This window comes from Theropithecus gelada, chromosome 4, assembly GCF_003255815.1.
Source record: "Theropithecus gelada isolate Dixy chromosome 4, Tgel_1.0, whole genome shotgun sequence".
In the NCBI taxonomy this organism is placed as follows: domain Eukaryota; kingdom Metazoa; phylum Chordata; class Mammalia; order Primates; family Cercopithecidae; genus Theropithecus; species Theropithecus gelada.
In genome coordinates, this window is record NC_037671.1 from 88,548,091 (window position 1) to 88,565,712 (window position 17,622).

General features: G+C 40.9%; 1 protein-coding gene and 1 long non-coding RNA gene across 3 annotated transcripts in view; one reads left to right on the forward strand and one right to left on the reverse strand.

Moving 5' to 3' along the window:
- LOC112623852 overlaps window positions 1–17,622 on the forward strand; it is a 52,373-nt gene that overhangs the window by 14,017 nt on the left and 20,734 nt on the right. The window lies entirely within an intron of this gene.
- The window catches only part of MDN1 (midasin AAA ATPase 1), a 185,658-nt gene that overhangs the window by 9,775 nt on the left and 158,261 nt on the right, over window positions 1–17,622 (reverse strand). For both annotated transcript variants that reach the window (XM_025384538.1, XM_025384537.1), the window contains 12 exons: window positions 16,930–17,067; window positions 13,431–13,572; window positions 11,725–11,900; window positions 11,019–11,171; window positions 10,374–10,521; window positions 7,230–7,546; window positions 6,829–6,990; window positions 4,896–4,997; window positions 3,986–4,190; window positions 2,803–2,973; window positions 1,673–1,836; window positions 889–978 (listed from right to left, as the gene is read on the reverse strand). In XM_025384538.1, the coding sequence (XP_025240323.1) occupies window positions 889–978; window positions 1,673–1,836; window positions 2,803–2,973; window positions 3,986–4,190; window positions 4,896–4,997; window positions 6,829–6,990; window positions 7,230–7,546; window positions 10,374–10,521; window positions 11,019–11,171; window positions 11,725–11,900; window positions 13,431–13,572; window positions 16,930–17,067 (1,968 nt within the window). The remainder of the gene's footprint in view (window positions 1–888; window positions 979–1,672; window positions 1,837–2,802; window positions 2,974–3,985; window positions 4,191–4,895; window positions 4,998–6,828; window positions 6,991–7,229; window positions 7,547–10,373; window positions 10,522–11,018; window positions 11,172–11,724; window positions 11,901–13,430; window positions 13,573–16,929; window positions 17,068–17,622) is intronic.

Below are 17,622 nucleotides of genomic sequence, written 5' to 3' on the forward strand. Positions count from 1 at the left end.
AAAAAAAAAAAAAAAAAAAGTAAAAATGCTAAGTACAAATCTCTCCAGCAATACACTCAACACAAAGCCCCATGATTTTTCTACCAACTATGGCAGAGCACTCAGTACATATAGGTGGTGGGAGTGATTATGACAATAGATATTAAAGTGAAATGTGTACATAATACAGTAAATTTAGGATGCAAAGTCATTTAAAATAAAACTGCAGGCCGGGGACGATGGCTCACGCCTGTAACCCCAGCACTCTGGGAGGCCAAAACGGGCAGATCACGAGGTCAGGAGTTCAAGACCAGCCTGGCTAACATAGTGAAACCCCATCTCTACTAAAAAAATATAAAAATTAGCTGGACATGGTGGCATGCACCTGTAGTCCCAGCTACTTAGTAGGCTGAGGCAGGAGAATCACTTGAACTCAGGAGGTGGAGGTTGCAGTGAGCCGAGATCATATCACTGCACTCCAGCCTGGGTAACAGAGTGAGACTCCATCTCAAAAAATAATAATAAAATAAAAATAAATAAAAATAAAACTGCTGGTTAATCCACACTACCACGTTAAGTCAGCCAGCAATGATCTAGCTGGCCTCTTCTCAGGATGGCACAGCATAGACTCTTACACAGTTTTTCAACCTCTGTCACAACTATTACATCCATTACAGAGCCAGCAACAGAAATTAAAGGAATTAAGCACACCAATTTCTGTTTTAATTAAGCTATAGATCTAGCAGCAAAGCAGGCAGAAACTGATGGACAGATGTAGGCTTTAGGACTGTAATTATATTCTCCATATGCCTGGTCCTTTTTACTAAGGTAATTGCTAAGAACCTATTAAGTTTGCTATGAGTTAAACAAAAAAAGTCGAGATATTTTACGAAAAAAACAATGACTTACTTCTTCTGGATTTTCAGATTCATGTGGCTGCCACATTTCCAGCTGTCTCTCCAGCTCCTGTCTTAGCTCACTGACATCTTTTAAAAAGGGCTAAGAAGAAAAAGCCATAGATAAGAGGTGGCCCAGGTTGGAATTGCCAACTTAGTATCACTGGCTGCCTTCCACCCTACAGTATGAACTCAAAGTCATAGTCAAATGCTCCTGAGATAATTCAGCAAATACAGTGGCACAATGAGAAGATGCCAGACAAGCATTCTACTTCCCTCTTAGGGAGACAATATGGATAAAGAAAACTTTTAACATTTATAAAGCCACTCTAGCAAAACAAAACCCAAACACCCTTAAGTCATTAATAATGAAAATGTTATCTGATTAATCAAATAAGTCAGACTCTTAGCTCAAGAACTTAATTAAATAGCTCTTCATAAATATAGGCACTAAGCCAAAGATTTTTTACTTAACCATCACAAACTTAATTGTCCTGAAGGTTCCTTACACAAGGATGGTTAGAAAAGTGGGATGTGAGTCCCAGAGGCCAAGGACCAGACCCACCATCACAGACAGGTCAGGGCACTGAGACCCTGTGATTAACTGTTGGAACAGTATCATGGGCTTGAAGAACACCTATCATACCAATAGTATTCCTAAAAATTTTGAATAAGAACATGAAACCCCTCAATAACCAGATGTTCCATAAAGTTCTAAAGACAAAGATTTAAAACTAATTTAAAATGTTATTTTGTTAATTTATTAACACAATGCAGTAATTTGTGAGTTTTACTACCTGGAAGATCGTGTCCATGAGGAATTGATGAGCTGTATGAATGGTAGACTCTCGGCTTCTTTCTGGTTTCTCATTTTCTGTCTCCTTATGGGCTCTGTCTGTTCTGGGGTCTTGGTCTTCCTCTGTTTTAACAGTTTGAATCTCCACTTCCATCTCATCAGAGCCTATTTTCATTTAAGGACATAATTTTACTTATCATAATACTAGCCTGATGACTGACCAAGCCTTTGCTATTGCCCGTTAATCCTGACAATTAATCAAATTTCATTCCTTCACTCTCCAACACATTTCCACATGTTGATTTCAGAGGTTTCTTTCTGAGACACTCATTGCCAATCCTTACTCTCTAAACTCCTCTCCTCCTCACCTGATATTGAAGGCAGCGTTCTGGGAAAGGGAATAGGGGAAATTTTGGGTTGTCCTAAGAAGCCTTTTAAAACTGTTTGATTCCTGAAACTATATCCATGTAAAACATTGATAGAAATAAAAACTAAAAGCCACAATTCCATTTTACAGATGAGGAAACTGAGGCAAAGAAAAGATGAATAATTTGCTTCAACTTGTGAGGTGAGAGGCAAAGCCTGGATTGTCACATAGGGCAGTCAAACGTTTTAACAGTTCTAACACTCCTGAGAGGACAGGATTCGAATTTGGCAAGTTCTTTTGAATTTGCATTTATTCAATTGCTGATAAAGTTATTTTTTTGCCAAGTAATAGAACTTGATTAGCTATGAAAGGGAAACCCCTCATTCTTTTTCTTTTAATATTTTACTGCATTTTATGCTAATAGCATATACTTTTATATAATTGAAAATATCATTTCTCTAATAATATACCTTCTCATCATAGCTGTAGTAAGTATACTATTCTGGTTTCTTCTACATATTTTTTAAAAACTGATGAGATTTTGCCAGAAATTCAAGTTTCAGGGGACTCCTTGAAGGATGGTGTCCCGCAACACCCACCCCTGTCCATATTTTTGTTTTCTGGTCCCAAATAAAATATAGTGAAATTATTATAGGCAAATTATTCATCTAAGCCATGGAGTAGGACATGGAACTGAACACCAGACTACAGTGAGAGACAACTGACTACTTCAAGGGAAGGATTTGCTCACTAGCAGGACTCACCCAAGGGTGCTGTGGTGCTCGACTTGATTTCCTCTGGCTTCAGCTGCTCCACGTCTGCTGCTTTGAGCTCCTCCTGCTCCTCTGTGTCCATGAAGGTGTCCTCTATCTCCTCCTCTTCCTGATCCCTGCCAGAGTCTTTTGCAGACTGTTGCTGTTCTTTGCTGGCCACATCTGTCAACAAAGCATGCACCCACACATAAAAATCCTAGTTATTTGCAGAACAAAATAATGATAAGTGGGTATGGTTTCTGTCATCCTAGCTTCCAAAATGCTACTGATGCAAGTCGTGCCACTGACCAGCTATGTGGCTTGGAGACTTGTCTGTGCCCAAGATTTCCTATTGACCTACTGACATAATGAACTGCCTGTTCCCTACCTCCTACAGAAATTATGAGGATATAGTGAAACTATACATGTGACCACAAAAATAGGGTGTTTAACTGGGCTACAGGGTGACTCTAACAATAATTTATTATATATTTTCAAATGACTAAAAGAACAGATCTGAATGTTCCCACACAAAGAAATGATAAATGTTTGAGGTGGTAGATGTTCTAATTATCTTGATCATTAACCATTGTATACATGTAGCAAAACATCACACTGTACCCCACAAATATGTATCATTATTGTAGGTCAATTAAAAATAATAAAAAGTAGTAGAAAACAAGGCACAGGAAGACAAACATGGGAATAGGAATCCCAGCATTGTGATCTTGGATGAGTTCTTAAACCACTTGGCCTCAGTGTCCTTACCTATACAACAGAGATGCTCTGGCTCATAGGATTATTTGAGGAAGTTTGTGATCATGCAGCAAAGGCTCAGGAAAGTTTTTTGGCACCAAGCAAAAGCTCAATACATTGACTAAGAAGAAAGAAATGTCCAGTACTAAGAAACCCTGATATCAGGGTTTAGATGTGGCCAACCGTTATTTTTAACTATTATATTTAAGGATATTTAAAGGGTTTATACTAAACCAAGATATCTTAATCATCTTCACTTGGTTACAGATCCCTTTGTACCAAAAATAAACTGTATTTCTGCACATTTCTTATGTTTACAAAGCCATTTCCTTTCTCCCCTGATACAAATGTGTACTATTAGCTGCCAAGCACAGTCACACAGCACAAGCTCTTACAGAGAGCTCAGTGGACAAAGGCAGCAGTTTTACCAGGACCATACCATAGGTCTGTGCATCGTATGCGTCGCTGCCTTGTTTAATGTGCTCAAATGCATCTGCATCCTCCACCTGGGCCTGGGGCTGCTGAGCTGGCCCCTGCTCGGCGTGGCTGTCCGTATCCACAGTCCTCAGCCTCTTGTGCACACGCTCATTGTGATCACCCATGGAACGTTCATTGTCAGCCTGCCCAGGTTTCCTCTTAAAACTCTGTGAGAAATACAAAGATATTCATCAGAGCCTTGCCTGTCATGACAAAAGGACTCAAAATAAACATAATATCCATCTATAGGGGACAGGATAAGTAAATCAGGTGTAGCCATACAAGAATGGAATTCAATACAGCTATTAAAAAGAATAGGAGCTCTATATACTTATATAGAACAATCTATGATATCTAAAATGAAGGCAAAGAAACACACTTTCACACATCCATATATGCAGAAAGTATCTCTGAAAAAAGAAAGAATTGGTAATACCAATTTGCTCTGAGGAGGGTCCCTTGGGAACAGGAATAGGATATAGGCTTTTTAGGGGATTGGTTTTTTACACTAATTTTGCATCATGTGAATAAATTATACCCTACTTAAAAAACTGACTCTTAAAAAAGCAAAAGCCTATGGACAATGAAAAGAGTGAGACGGTTGGTGCTGGACAGCAGCACAGAGCACTTGGCTCTTAAGACTTCATGGCCGGAATCAGGGGTCGGGGAGAGACACAGGCAGGGAAGAAGCCTAGTGACGGGATCCCACTGGGTAAACCCCATGGTCCTGGTCTGCTCACCAAGGCTGCTATAATATCTGATGGGATAGAAAAAGCAGGAGTATAGCTTTTTTTTTTTTTAAAGCACTACATTTGGAACATCTTTTTCTACATGCTGCCTTCACCTAAGTTTAGCTGAGGGGTGATAGAAACCTGTGTGTTTTTCCTGGTGTGCTTCTGGGAAGTCAACTGGGCAATGAAATTTGATTCATGGCCTTCTGCCTGGTTTGCATCTGCGGCTCCACTTCCGTGTTCCTAGGAAATCCAAGCCATAAAAGAATGAGGTGAAAGAAGCTATTACAAGTCCCTGGTTACTGTGCTGCATTGAATACAACTTCTCTCACTGCTATTCTTTATTCTCAGTCATATAATCACTCCTGCCTACCTGCCAGCTCTGGAACTCATCGTAACTAAGGCCTGGCCTAGAGGCAGAAACAGGAGTGTCTAGGTACAGACCTTATGTTACCCTCTCAGGGGCCTTTGTAAGGCTGCTTAGTTCTTTGCAGGAGTATTATGTCTCACTCCAAAGGCAGGACAGACCTCAAATAGAAACCAGGCTTCATCATCAACCAGCTAGGTACACTTGAGGTTGTCATTTAACTTTACTGAGGTGTATTTTTCTCAAATATACAATGAAGAAAAGAGTACAATATCATCTATCTCATGGGGACATAGTGAGGACTTGCTGAAGTAATGAAAATGCTTAGCACCTAATGGGTGCTCAATGAATAACTGTGGTGGTGGCTGTGTGGTAGTCATAGGGTATAAGCAATATAAATGGTTGTTATTGTCAGTAAGAACTAGGACTCAAAGAGACTAAAGTTATCCAGAATCACCACTGTAACCAGCAGGTCCTGTGTTGACATTCCAGGTTCTTTCCATAGCACCCAGCAACCTGAATTGTGGCCATATCAGAACACATCACCACCAGATCCGAGAATGAAAAAGTTATTTGCTTTTTAAATTAAACATTTAGAAACCTGATGATAAGAAAGGAAAAGAAAAACACCGTTAAAGGTATACATTGCCTGAAGTCTAAATTCCATTTGCTTCCTGGAGAGCTTTCTGAAAAACACGAACCTGATTCTCCCATCTAGAGCTATCAGTCTAACAACTTTTTCTTATTATGCACACCACTTAAATACACCCGATATTCCAGGGTTTGTCCTGGGAGGCATATAAAAATAAGTATCAGTCATGCCCCCACACAACAACGTTTCAGTCGAGGAAAGACTGCATGTACACTGGTGGTCCCATAAGATAATAACACGCTTTCACTATATCTTTTCCATGTTTAGATTCACAAATACTTACATTGTGTTACAACTGCCTGCAGTATTCAGTACAGTAACACACTGTACAGGTTTGCAGCCTAGGGGCAATTGGCTTTACCATTGAGGTTTGTGTAAGTACACTCTAGGGTGTTTGCACAATGACAAAATTGCCGAATGAGGCATTTTTCAGAATGTATCTCTGTCTTTAAAAAAATAATTGTTCAGTCACACGTTGCTTAAAGAATGAGATGTGGGCCGGGCGCGGTGGCTCAAGCCTGTAATCCCAGCACTTTGGGAGGCCGAGATGGGCGAATCACAAGGTCAGGAGATCGAGACCATCCTGGCTAACACAGTGAAACCCTGTCTCTACTAAAAAATACAAAAAACTAGCCGGGCAAGGTGGCGGGTGCCTGTAGTCCCAGCTACTCAGGAGGCTGAGGCAGGAGAATGGCGTAAACCCGGGAGGTGGAGCTTGCAGTGAGCTGAGATCGCGCCACTGCACTCCAGCCTGGGCGACAGAGCGAGACTCCATCTCAAAAAAAAAAAAAAAGAATGAGATGTGATCTGTTAGATGTCAACAACAAAACAAACAACAAAATAACGACACATAAACCAACTAATGCTACACAGAATGTGATGNCTCAAAAAAAAAAAAAAAAAGAATGAGATGTGATCTGTTAGATGTCAACAACAAAACAAACAACAAAATAACGACACATAAACCAACTAATGCTACACAGAATGTGATGTCAGACAGGGAGAAGAGACCCTACTAAGAGGCAGCTGGCGGCTGCAGTGAAACCATTGATCACCTCTTTCCCCTGCTCCTTCTCTGGTGCGGCCCCAGCCAGCTCCACGGCCTGTGTGCTTTGCATGTTCTCCACACCAGTCTGCCCACAGGAGGCGTGCTCCTTCCTCTCCAAAACCTCTGCCACCTGCTCCTCTGTATCAGAGTCCTCCCGTTCTTCTTCCTGCTTCTGCAGAGAAATCAAACATGGCATTAAATGCTCTAGGAGAACAGCATAAGGTGGGAGACCCTGCAACAAGCAGGCTTCCCCACTCCTAAGCGAGGGTCTTAAAACAGAAACCTAGAACTCCTTGGAAGTGCCACATGTTGATGGAGGAGTATCCTAAAAGGGATTCTAAGGGGAATAAGGTGACTTCTCCTCCTCCTCATTATTTTTAATGAAAAAAGCCAGACATCCCATGATACCTGGGGCTGGAAACCTTGGTCAGCAGGGCCATTCTCTCCACCTTCTTCGTCGGCATCCTTGTCTTTTTCCTCGTCTTTTTCCTCCAGAGACTGCTGCTGCTCCTCGGAGTGTTCTTCAGGATGCTGAGCAGCATCCCCATCTTGATCATCAGCTCCTGTGTCCATTTCCTCCTCCCCTTTGGCCTTGTCATCTTCACTGGGGCCTTCCTCGGGCTCCTGTGGACTCTGACTTTCGTTCTGGTCAGTCTCAGTCTCTCTTTCCTCAGCTTCATGACCTGCTTCTTCTGGTTTTTCTTTTATCTCCAAAGGATTCTCTTCTGTATAGATACAACAAAAAGGAACGCAGAATTTTTTAAACTTACATGATTTCTTAAGCTGGAAGCTAGTTATGCAAGTTTTGTCTTATTACAATTCTATAAACCAGCGAGTGGCAAATTGTGACCCATAGGCCAAATCTGGCCTCCACATGTTTCTGTGAAGAAAGTTCTACTGGCCGGGCACAGTGGCACATGCCTATAATCCCAACACTTTGGGAGGCTGAGACGGAAGGATCGCTTGAGTTCAAGACCAGCCTGGGCATGCATCATAGTGAGACCCCATCTTTTACAAAAAATAAAAAATTAGCCAAGCACGGCGGCATGCACCTATGGTCTTGGCTACTCAGGAGGCTGAGGCAGGAGGATCACTTGAGCCCAGGAGGTCAAGGCTGCAGTGAACTATGATCACGCCCCAGTACTCCAGCCTGGGTGACAAGGCAAGACCCTGTCTCCAAAAAAAAAAGGGTAAAGTTTTTACTGGAACACAGCAACATATATTGTGTTTACCCCATCCATTTTGTACTGCCTATGGCTGCTTTCACTCTACAACAGTAGAACTGAGTATTTGCAATCGAGAGCTTATGGTCTGCAAAGCCTAAAATATTTAATATCTGATGCTTTATAGAAAAAGTTTGCCTATCTTTGTTTTAAACCATATACATACAGTTGTTTTAATGGCACATTTCATTAAAAAATAATAGCTAATCTACCCCCAAAAAACCCCCATAAACAAACAAAAAAAAAATAGGAAAATTTTAGGCCAACAATAGGAAATGACAGCTTAATGCTCAATTATTGTGAAGAGCTGGTGGATGTCATGATCATATACAGAAAATACAACTCACACTGAAATAGAAACCATCTTATTTTGAAAAAGTTTTATCAAAAGAGCTTTTATATACTTTGGACACTTCAAAATTCAGTTATTAGCAAATTCTTAAAGTAACTCTTACTATTTTTATTTTTATTTTTTTGAGACGGAGTCTCGCTCTTGTTGCCCAGGCTGGCGTGCAGTGGCACAATCTCGGCTCACCGCAACCTCTGCCTCCGGGGTTCAAGCGATTCTCCTGCCTCAGCCTCCAGAGTAGCCAGGATTACAGGCATGCGCCACCACACCGGGCTAATTTTGTATTTTTAGTAGAGACGGTGTTGGTCCATGTTGGTCAGGCTAGTCTCGAACTCCCAACCTCAGGTGATCCGCCCGCCTCAGCCTCCCAAAGTGCTGGGATTACAGGCATGAACCACCGCACCCGGCTTATTTTTAAATTTTTTAGAGACAGAGTCTCGTTCTGTCACCCAAGCTGGAGTGCAGTGGCAACATCATGGCCCACTGTAGCCTCAACCTCCTGGGCTCAAGCGATTCTCTCACCTCAGCCTCCTGAGTAGCTGGGACTACAGGTGTGTGCCACCATGCCCAACTATTTTTTTCTTTGATAGAGACAGGGTCTCACTATGTCGTTCAGGTTGGTCTCAAACCCTGAGCTCAAGTGATTCTCCCACCTTGGCTTCCCAAAGTGTTAAGAAGCCTTACAGGCATAAGCCTCTGCAACCAGCCTATTGGTTTTCTTTTTCCATTGTCTATTATTCAATTAGCAAATGATTTTAAATAATTGTTCCTTAGTTATAAAACGAGTCTGGCTATTTAAAAGCAGATAGCTTATTAACATTCTCAGTGGATTTTAATTTTCTTAATTTTATGCTTTCTTGGTTATTGACTTTGTTTGCAACTAGATTCCAAAATTAATTTTTACCTAAATGGCACCTCTTATTATTCCTTTGTAACTTGCTATCTTTGTTCTAATACAGCATTATAAAAATATACATATATATATTTTAAATGGATGTTGTTTTTTTTGTTGTTGTTGTTGTTTTTTTTTTTTTTTTTTGAGACGGAGTCTCGCTGTGTCGCCCGGGCTGGAGTGCAGTGGCCGGATCTCAGCTCACTGCAAGCTCCGCCTCCCGGGTTTACGCCATTCTCCTGCCTCAGCCTCCCGAGTAGCTGGGACTACAGGCGCCCGCCACCTCGCCCGGCTAATTTTTTTTTTGTATTTTTTAGTAGAGACGGGGTTTCACCGTGTTAGCCAGGATGGTCTCGATCTCCTGACCTCGTGATCCGCCCGTCTCGGCCTCCCAAAGTGCTGGGATTACAGGCTTGAGCCACCGCGCCCGGCCTAAATGGATGTTATAACTATGTAACTGACTCATTTATCAGCAAGGCCAGCTCACATCTTTCTGTCTGATTAAGCAGCAGGAATGGGGCCCTGTTACGGGGGCACCGCCAACACAATGCTCTCAACTAATGCCAGCTGACACCCCTAAAGGACTCACTAGAGTTGAAAAATGGGACGACAAAGGCACTAAATACTGTCATATGCCATGTGATTTCTCTTGGGATTAGTCTTGTTCCCCACTGCATGTGACAATCAATAACTAAAACCATCATTTCCCTAAAAAAGCTATAACCGGACTCCACGACAGCTTGGTATACCTAGACTTCACAGTGTTTACACCATCCCATGAGATGGGACACACAGTAATGGCTGTGAAGAGACAGTGTTGTGTATGAAGCACCACCAGGGCATAGCAGTGCCAAAAGTGATAATAGGACGTGTTAGTAGTTTGAGAAACACCTACTGGTTGATGAGCTCTAGGGATAATCACATGAGAAATATTACAAAGGAAAGGCAAACCATTTTCTCAAACTGGGATTGAGCCAACCAAACATGATTTATCACCTGGCCATGATACTGAGCTAGCTCTCAAAAGAGAAATCAGTTACTGTTCAGTAATGAGTTCTAACTGGTCTCTTTGTTTCTGAAAGACGCACCTTCTCCTTCTTCATTGTCGGTGTCCTCACCACCATTCTTGTCTTCACTGTCGAGGTTCAAGTCATCCGGAAGGTCCAAAGCCTCGGGTTCTGGCAGCTTTTCCTGATTGCCATGGTAAGGGTCCACCTCATTTTCATCATATTCCCTCTTTGGGACAATGGAGACAACGGGGATAAAATAAAAATACCATTGTTTTTAAAAGTAGAATTCCCATAAAATCAGCTCTAAGTATTTACACTGTGAGAGAATACAGTATCTATTCCCTAAAATTATCTGCACACATTAGTATTTTATTTTTAGACCTTTCATGTTGGAATCTCAGATTTCACTTTCTGTGCGGTTCTCCAAGGACAAGTGGTGCTATGTTACTCAATCTCAAAGAAACTTACAAGAAGAAATAAGAAGGGATCACAGGTTTTAGCTTCTGATCTATAGCATAAGCCCAAACAACATGTGTACTACCCTGTCAGGAACCAACAGTTAGATATTTTATGTCCCGTTAAGAGCCTCTGTTGCATATTCTTTTATGAGGTAATGGGGGAGCAGTCAACAAATAGGGGAAAAAATGTCTCGAGACACCTCGAGAACTATACAGTTCAAGAGCCTTGAGTCAAGAGAGCAGATCAGTTTCAAATCTTCATTACCTCATCTATTTGTTCATTAATTTTGTCTTCACCTTCTCCACCATCATCAGCTTCTGATTCTTCCTTTTCTTCCTTCTTATCTTTCTGGCTTTTATCTTTGTTTGAATTGCCACTATCCAAGTTGTCATCTTTAGCAACAAGTTCAGAATCTTCCTAAATGTCAGAGGAAGAAAAAACAATCATCACACTCAATTCCAGAAACTGTTTCTGCATTAGTTGACTTTTAGACATGCATAATTTCTGCCTACTGGACCTACCCCATGGATGGCTGATGAAGTGCCATCCATGACGTAGAGAAAACAATGCAGGTCTCCATGATGGCAGCAATATTATTAGGTGTGTGAATAGTGGGGTGAGTTGGATAATTCATTGTATCACCCTGGGCTGTTGCAGTGTTACACTCAGCCCTGTAGTTCTCCCAAGCTGTGAGCTGGAAAAATTCAGTGGCCTATAGGAGAATCAGCTTAGAACATCTACACAGGGTCTTGTTCATCCTCCTCCATAACACATGGGATGACTCAGGTCAAGCTACTCTTAGCTCTGAATGTAATCAATGAGATAGGATAGAAAAAAGAAAAAGAGGAATGGAAAAAAGAGAACAAAAACAAATACAGAAAAAGAAGAGAAGTAAATGACAGAGAATGCTAGGTGGTAAGCAGATTACCTCCTCTCAGTTTGTTTGGAAGGGGGGAAATCTTTTAATTACCTCATCCATTCCTGGTCCTGTTTCTTCAGTTTTATTGTCTTCTTCCTCCTCATCTTCCTCCTCATCGTCATCACCCCAAAGCCTCTCATCTAGTTTGTCAGCTTCCTCACCATTGAGATCGCCCATCTGTTTATCCAGGTCTCCGCCCTCACTATCTGATTTCTCATCATCCTCTTCTGAAAGGGAAGGCACTGAGCTTAGTTAGGCAGATCTCCAAACTGACCCAGTCATGTGTATGTAAGAGGGGTGTGGACCCGATTCCCTGGCAAGGGACCCACCAGGGATTGACTGCCTTTTTCTATAGAACACATCCTCCAGGTGGAGGCCTTTAGATCTACTGACACAGACATAGTCTTACTGTGTTTTGCCAAGTGGAGGCACAAGGAAGCCTATAATGTGTGAAGAGATGGTAAAATGAGTAAGGAAATACCTACGAGGATGTCTAGTTTTGGTGCTGGGACATTATGGGACTCAGCAACCTGAGTTTTGTGTCTGAAATGATGGGGTTGGACTAGGTGGTTTCCATGGGTCCTCCCCATCTTCAATATACTGCTATGATATTTTCCAACATCTAAAATCAGGTCTCAATCAGAATTGTCGTCATTTGTCTTTGCACAGGGTCTACTTTGCAAAAGGTCATATCCTATGTGCCTTAGGCCAACTGCCACAAAGGTCAACTTTCATTTCTGCAAGATATTCATTTTAGAATAAGACACAGTATCTCAAATTGGACAGAAATTTGGGGCAAGGGCTGAATTATGGTACAAACATATGTGACAGATGACGATGTACTTTAAAAAAATCAAATTCTCAAATAATTTTTAATGACAGGGAGAATTTTCTTAAGATGTTAAATGAAAAAAGCAGGCCCAACGCGGTGGCTCATGCCTGTAATTCCAGCACTTTGGGAGGCTGAGGTGGGCAGATCACGAGGTCAGGAGATCGAGACCATCCTGGCTAACACGGTGAAACCCTGTCTTTACTAAAAACACAAACACACACACACAAAAATTAGCCGGGCGTGGTGGTGGGCACCTGTAGTCCCAGCTACTTAGGAGGCTGAGGCAGGAGAATGGCGTGAACCTAGGAGGCAGAGCTTGCAGTGAGCCGAGATTGTGCCACTGCACTCCAGCCTGCGGGACAGAGCGAGACTCCGTCTCAAAAAAAAAAAAAAAAAGCAGACTACAGAACTGTATATGGTCTGTGTGTGTGTATACATGCAATAAATGGAAAGAAATATACCACAATTTACTAAGTGCTATGGGTGGTAGGCCTAAGGGGGGATCTATTTCTTTTCTACATTTTTGTTCCAAATCATCTACAACAAACATCTACTATTTTTCTGATTAGGAATAAAAGGTATTTTAAACACTACAGAACAATTTGCCTTTTGTTGAGAGCCCAGCTCCATTAGGGATCATCTCCTTTCAGGCTTCCCTGAAGGACACTACTGAGCCACTGCATCTAGCACATGAGGCAGCTAGAACATCAGTCAATGTGAGAAGAATCTATGAGAGACCAGGGACTTCTGCCTCAGTGGAGGTGGTGACAGCACATGCAGTTGCTGAGGTTTTCATTTGCAGTTAAGCACAGTAACCAACTTATTTCAAAAGATTATATTAGGTTCCTTATTAGAAACATGGAATTTCCTGGATAAAATATTTATGCTTTCAAAAACAAGAATGAAGTGACAGATAATCTGAAACCTTGTTCTTCAAGCTCCCCATCATGCATTTTCCCGTCAAAGTCTTCTGACATCTCAATGGCATTATCCTCGCCCTTAATATCAGATTGTGAATCAGGATCCTCTTTGTCTTTTTCTTGACCCTTCTGAAATGTATCTTCCACCTACATAAAAAAGTATTACAGTAAACATAATAAATGAAACTTTACCAATGTTTGCTTCAGCTCCGAGATATAAATGCCAACATTAATGGTGTAAAAATATATTTGGGAGAGGAAAAAAAAAGAGAAACAACAGAGACAGCCACATGGAATTTGTAAAATTTCTGGAGTTAGTTTCCACTTATTGTAATCAGAGAGTATAGAATTTTGTTCAGGTTTTCTTATTGGGAATTGTAAAAATAGTCCCAGAGACATTTGCAAGAATATATATTCTTTGTAGGATAAAAAGTTCATCAATCTTTTATTATCCAATTCTTTAATACTATTTTTGTCACTATGACTGCTGAAAGACAGTGGCCCAAGATAATCTTGTTCATTCTTCCTTGGTTTATATATTTCTTTTATAAAAAATTATTTTTTATGTTTTTAGACAGGGTCTCACTATGTTGCCCAGCCTGGAGTGCAGTGGTACAACCATGGCTAACTGCAGCCTCAACCTCCTGGGATCAAGCAATCCTCTGCCTCAGCCTCCCCAGTAGCTGGGACCACAGGGACATACAACCACACCTGGCTAACTTTTTATTTTTTGCTAGAGACGTGGCCTTGACATGTTGCCCAGGTTGGTCTCGACTCCTGGGCACAAGCAATTCTCCTGCCTTAGCCTCCCAAAGTGGTGGGATTACAGGTGTGAGCAACTGAGCCCAGCCTAATTTATATGTTTCTATATAATTGATGTGATATTTGGGGCAAAAAGTTTTGTGATTGTTACCTCTTTCATTATGGTTGATTTTTGAAAGTTCTTTTTAAGGCTGGGCACAGTAGCTCATGCCTGTAATCCCAGTACTTTGGGAGACCGAGGCGGGTGGATCACAAGGTCAGGAGTTCGAGACCAGTCTGGCCAAGATGGTGAAACAGTGTCTCTACTAAAAATACAAAAATGAGCAAGGCGTGGTGGTGGGGGCCTGTAATCCCAGCTACTCAGGAGGCTGAGGCAGGATAACTGCTTGAACCCAGGAGGTAGAGGTTGTGGCAAGCTGAGATCACTGCACTCTAGCCTGGGTGACAGAGCAAGACTCCGTTTCAAAAAAAAAAAAAAAAAAAAAACGAAGTCCTTTTTAAAATACAAAAGTCATGGCCAGGCATGGTGGCTCACGCCTATAATCCCAGCACTTTGGGAGGCTGAGGTGGGCAGATCACTTGAGGGGTCAGGAGTTTGAGAACAGCTTAGCTAACATGGCAAAACCCTGTCTCTACTAAAAATACAAAAACTACCCTGGTGTTGTGGCGTGCGCCTGTAATCCCAGCTACCTGGGAGACTGTGGCATGAGAATCGCTTGAACCCGGGAGCCGAGACTACGCCACTACACTCCATCCTGGGGGACAGAGCAAGACTCTGTCTCCAAAATAAAATAAAAACAAGTTTCCCCGTAACACCTCCATCCTCGAAGCCTCTCAAAGAATGACTACCAATAACATTCTAGTGAACCTTTGACTTTTTTCTATGAATACACCAACATATACTTAGTGATACAGGTGATAGCTATCAATACCTGCCTCCCAACATCTTTTTAAACAAAAAAGAGATCATGCTTTACAGACTGTTATGCAATCTGCTTTTTTCATTTTTATTTTTCTGAAACAAGCTCTTGCTCTATCATCCAGGCTGGAGTGCAATGGTGCGATCTTGGCCCACTGCAACCTCCACCTCCCAGGTTCAGGCGATTCTCCTGCATCGGCCTCCTGAGTAGCTGGGCTTACAGGTGCATGTCACCACACCCACCTAATTTTTGTATTTTTAGTAGAGACAGAGTTTTGCCATGTTGGCCAGGCTGGGTTTTGTTTTGTTTTAATTTTATAGAGACAGTGTCTCCCTATGTTGCCCAGGCTGGTCTTGAACTCCTGGCCTCAAGGGATCCTCCTGCCTTGGACTCCCAAAGTACTAGGAATCCAGGCGTGAGCCACCACACCCAGACTGTAAAACACATCTTTTCTTAAAAACATCTCAGCCAGGTGTGGTGGCTCACGCCTGTCATCCTAACTACTCAAGAGGCTAATACAAGAGGACTCCTTGAGTCCAAGAGTTCATGGCTGCAGTGAGCTATGATTATAGAACTGTACTCCAGCCTGGGCAAGAGAGCAAGACCTCATCTCTTAAAGAAATAAGATCCTTAGGTTATTTTCATGTTGATACATACAAAACCATCTCATTCTGCTTCATTCATACTTTTACCATTGTTCTGCATGGATGGTGCCATAATTCTTTTCTGATGAATATTTGGATTGTTTCACAATTTTCACCATATAAATAATGCTATAGTAAATATCCATGTGCAGACATATATACACACTCATATACCTATTTATCTTTGACACTAGCATTTCTATAAGAAAACATGGAATTTGGGGGTCAATGAATACACATAATTTAAAATTCAGCAGACACTACCAAATTGTTCTGGAAGCTTTGTAATCCACGTAATGTTTTTTGCATGAAATGTACTTTTCTATTAGGTTTGCATTTTTTTTTTGACTTTTTTTTTCTATTAGAAAAGTAGTATACAGTGATTAAGTCAGACTTGAGAAATACAGAAAGGCCAAAATAACAAAGCCATTATCTAAGGATAATATAGGTCCAAAAAAAAAAGTTAGAGCTCCATAACATAAATACTAGCATTATTCTTTTGGCTTTTAATTTCTTTTCAGTTTTCTCTGCCAAGGAAGAGAGGGAATTTGAATTGGTTTTCTCCTTTATTTTTAATAACTATAAAATTACCTTAAATACAAGTTTCTGATCTGATTTAACTTAGAATGTAAGTGATACACCCAACACACACAAATCACTCCCAAATGAGACAGGCATTTTAAAAATCCATGCAGTGTAACAATCTTAGTCCACAACATCTGAATAGTTCAGAAGGTTGCTTGACTCCAACCAAAAACGATACAGATTTTTTAAAACTCTCTATGCCTAAAAGATATACAACAGCAAAACCTATTAACAGCAAATTTTGGCATTATTGTTTAATGCAATTATCACTTAAGATAGGCCTTTTATGCTTAAAAATACTATCAAAAATACTCTAGAAAATTTCAGCAAATATCTGCCCATTAAAAAAAAAAAAAAAAAGTAAAAATCATTTCCTCCCTAATTATAGCCACAACCAATGACGGAGTTGCCAGGTTCCTTCCTGTGGATTTTAGGCTTTTTATTTACCCCCACAGCCCAAGCACCAATATATCTAGGGCTCTGTAGATCACACATTAAAAACAGCCTAGTAAAAACCATTTTTATGTGTAACTTACATATTGAAAAGAAAGACAGTGATCTTCTGTCAACTGTATACCCATGTGAAAACGTACCTGTTCTTCATTTTCTATCTGGTCACTCACATCCTTCATGCCCTCGCCTTCTCCAATTCCACCTCCCTCATAGTCATGGAACTCAGTTGCTCCCTCTCCAGCTGAATCTTCCATAAATTCTTTGGGCAAGCAAAATCCCTTAGAAAAAAGAAAAAGGAAGTGAACAATTAGGCACAAAAGCAATTTTAAAAGGGGATTTTCATTCTTGCCACAGGAAAACAATTTAAACACATACTGAATTCTTTTTCTAGCTCATTATCTTAAATTTGCTGGAAGTACAGTAGACTTCTGACATTCTTTTCCTCTTTGGTGCTAACAGTTATGCAGTTTTACAGCTTGACATCAGATTTAACATAGGACTTGACTTTGTAGAAGCTACTGGCATGTGGTCATTTGTCACTTTGCCAAGACAAAAACCTAAATGAAGTATACTAGAAGGACAGTATTTAGGAAAAAGTCCTTGAGCAAGGGAAGAACAGGCTCTGGAGAGAACACAGTCAGACACAGAAATGTTGAAAAAAACTATTTTATACAGGAAAATAACCTGAGAAGAATACTAGCCCGCTGGGCAGAAGTAAAAAGAAAAAGTAGTGACTGTCAATCAGAAATTTTAGTTTTGTAAGAGAAAATATATACTATGAAGATATTTGTCAATCTGAGGATGAGAATGCACAAAAAAATAAGCTGCTAATT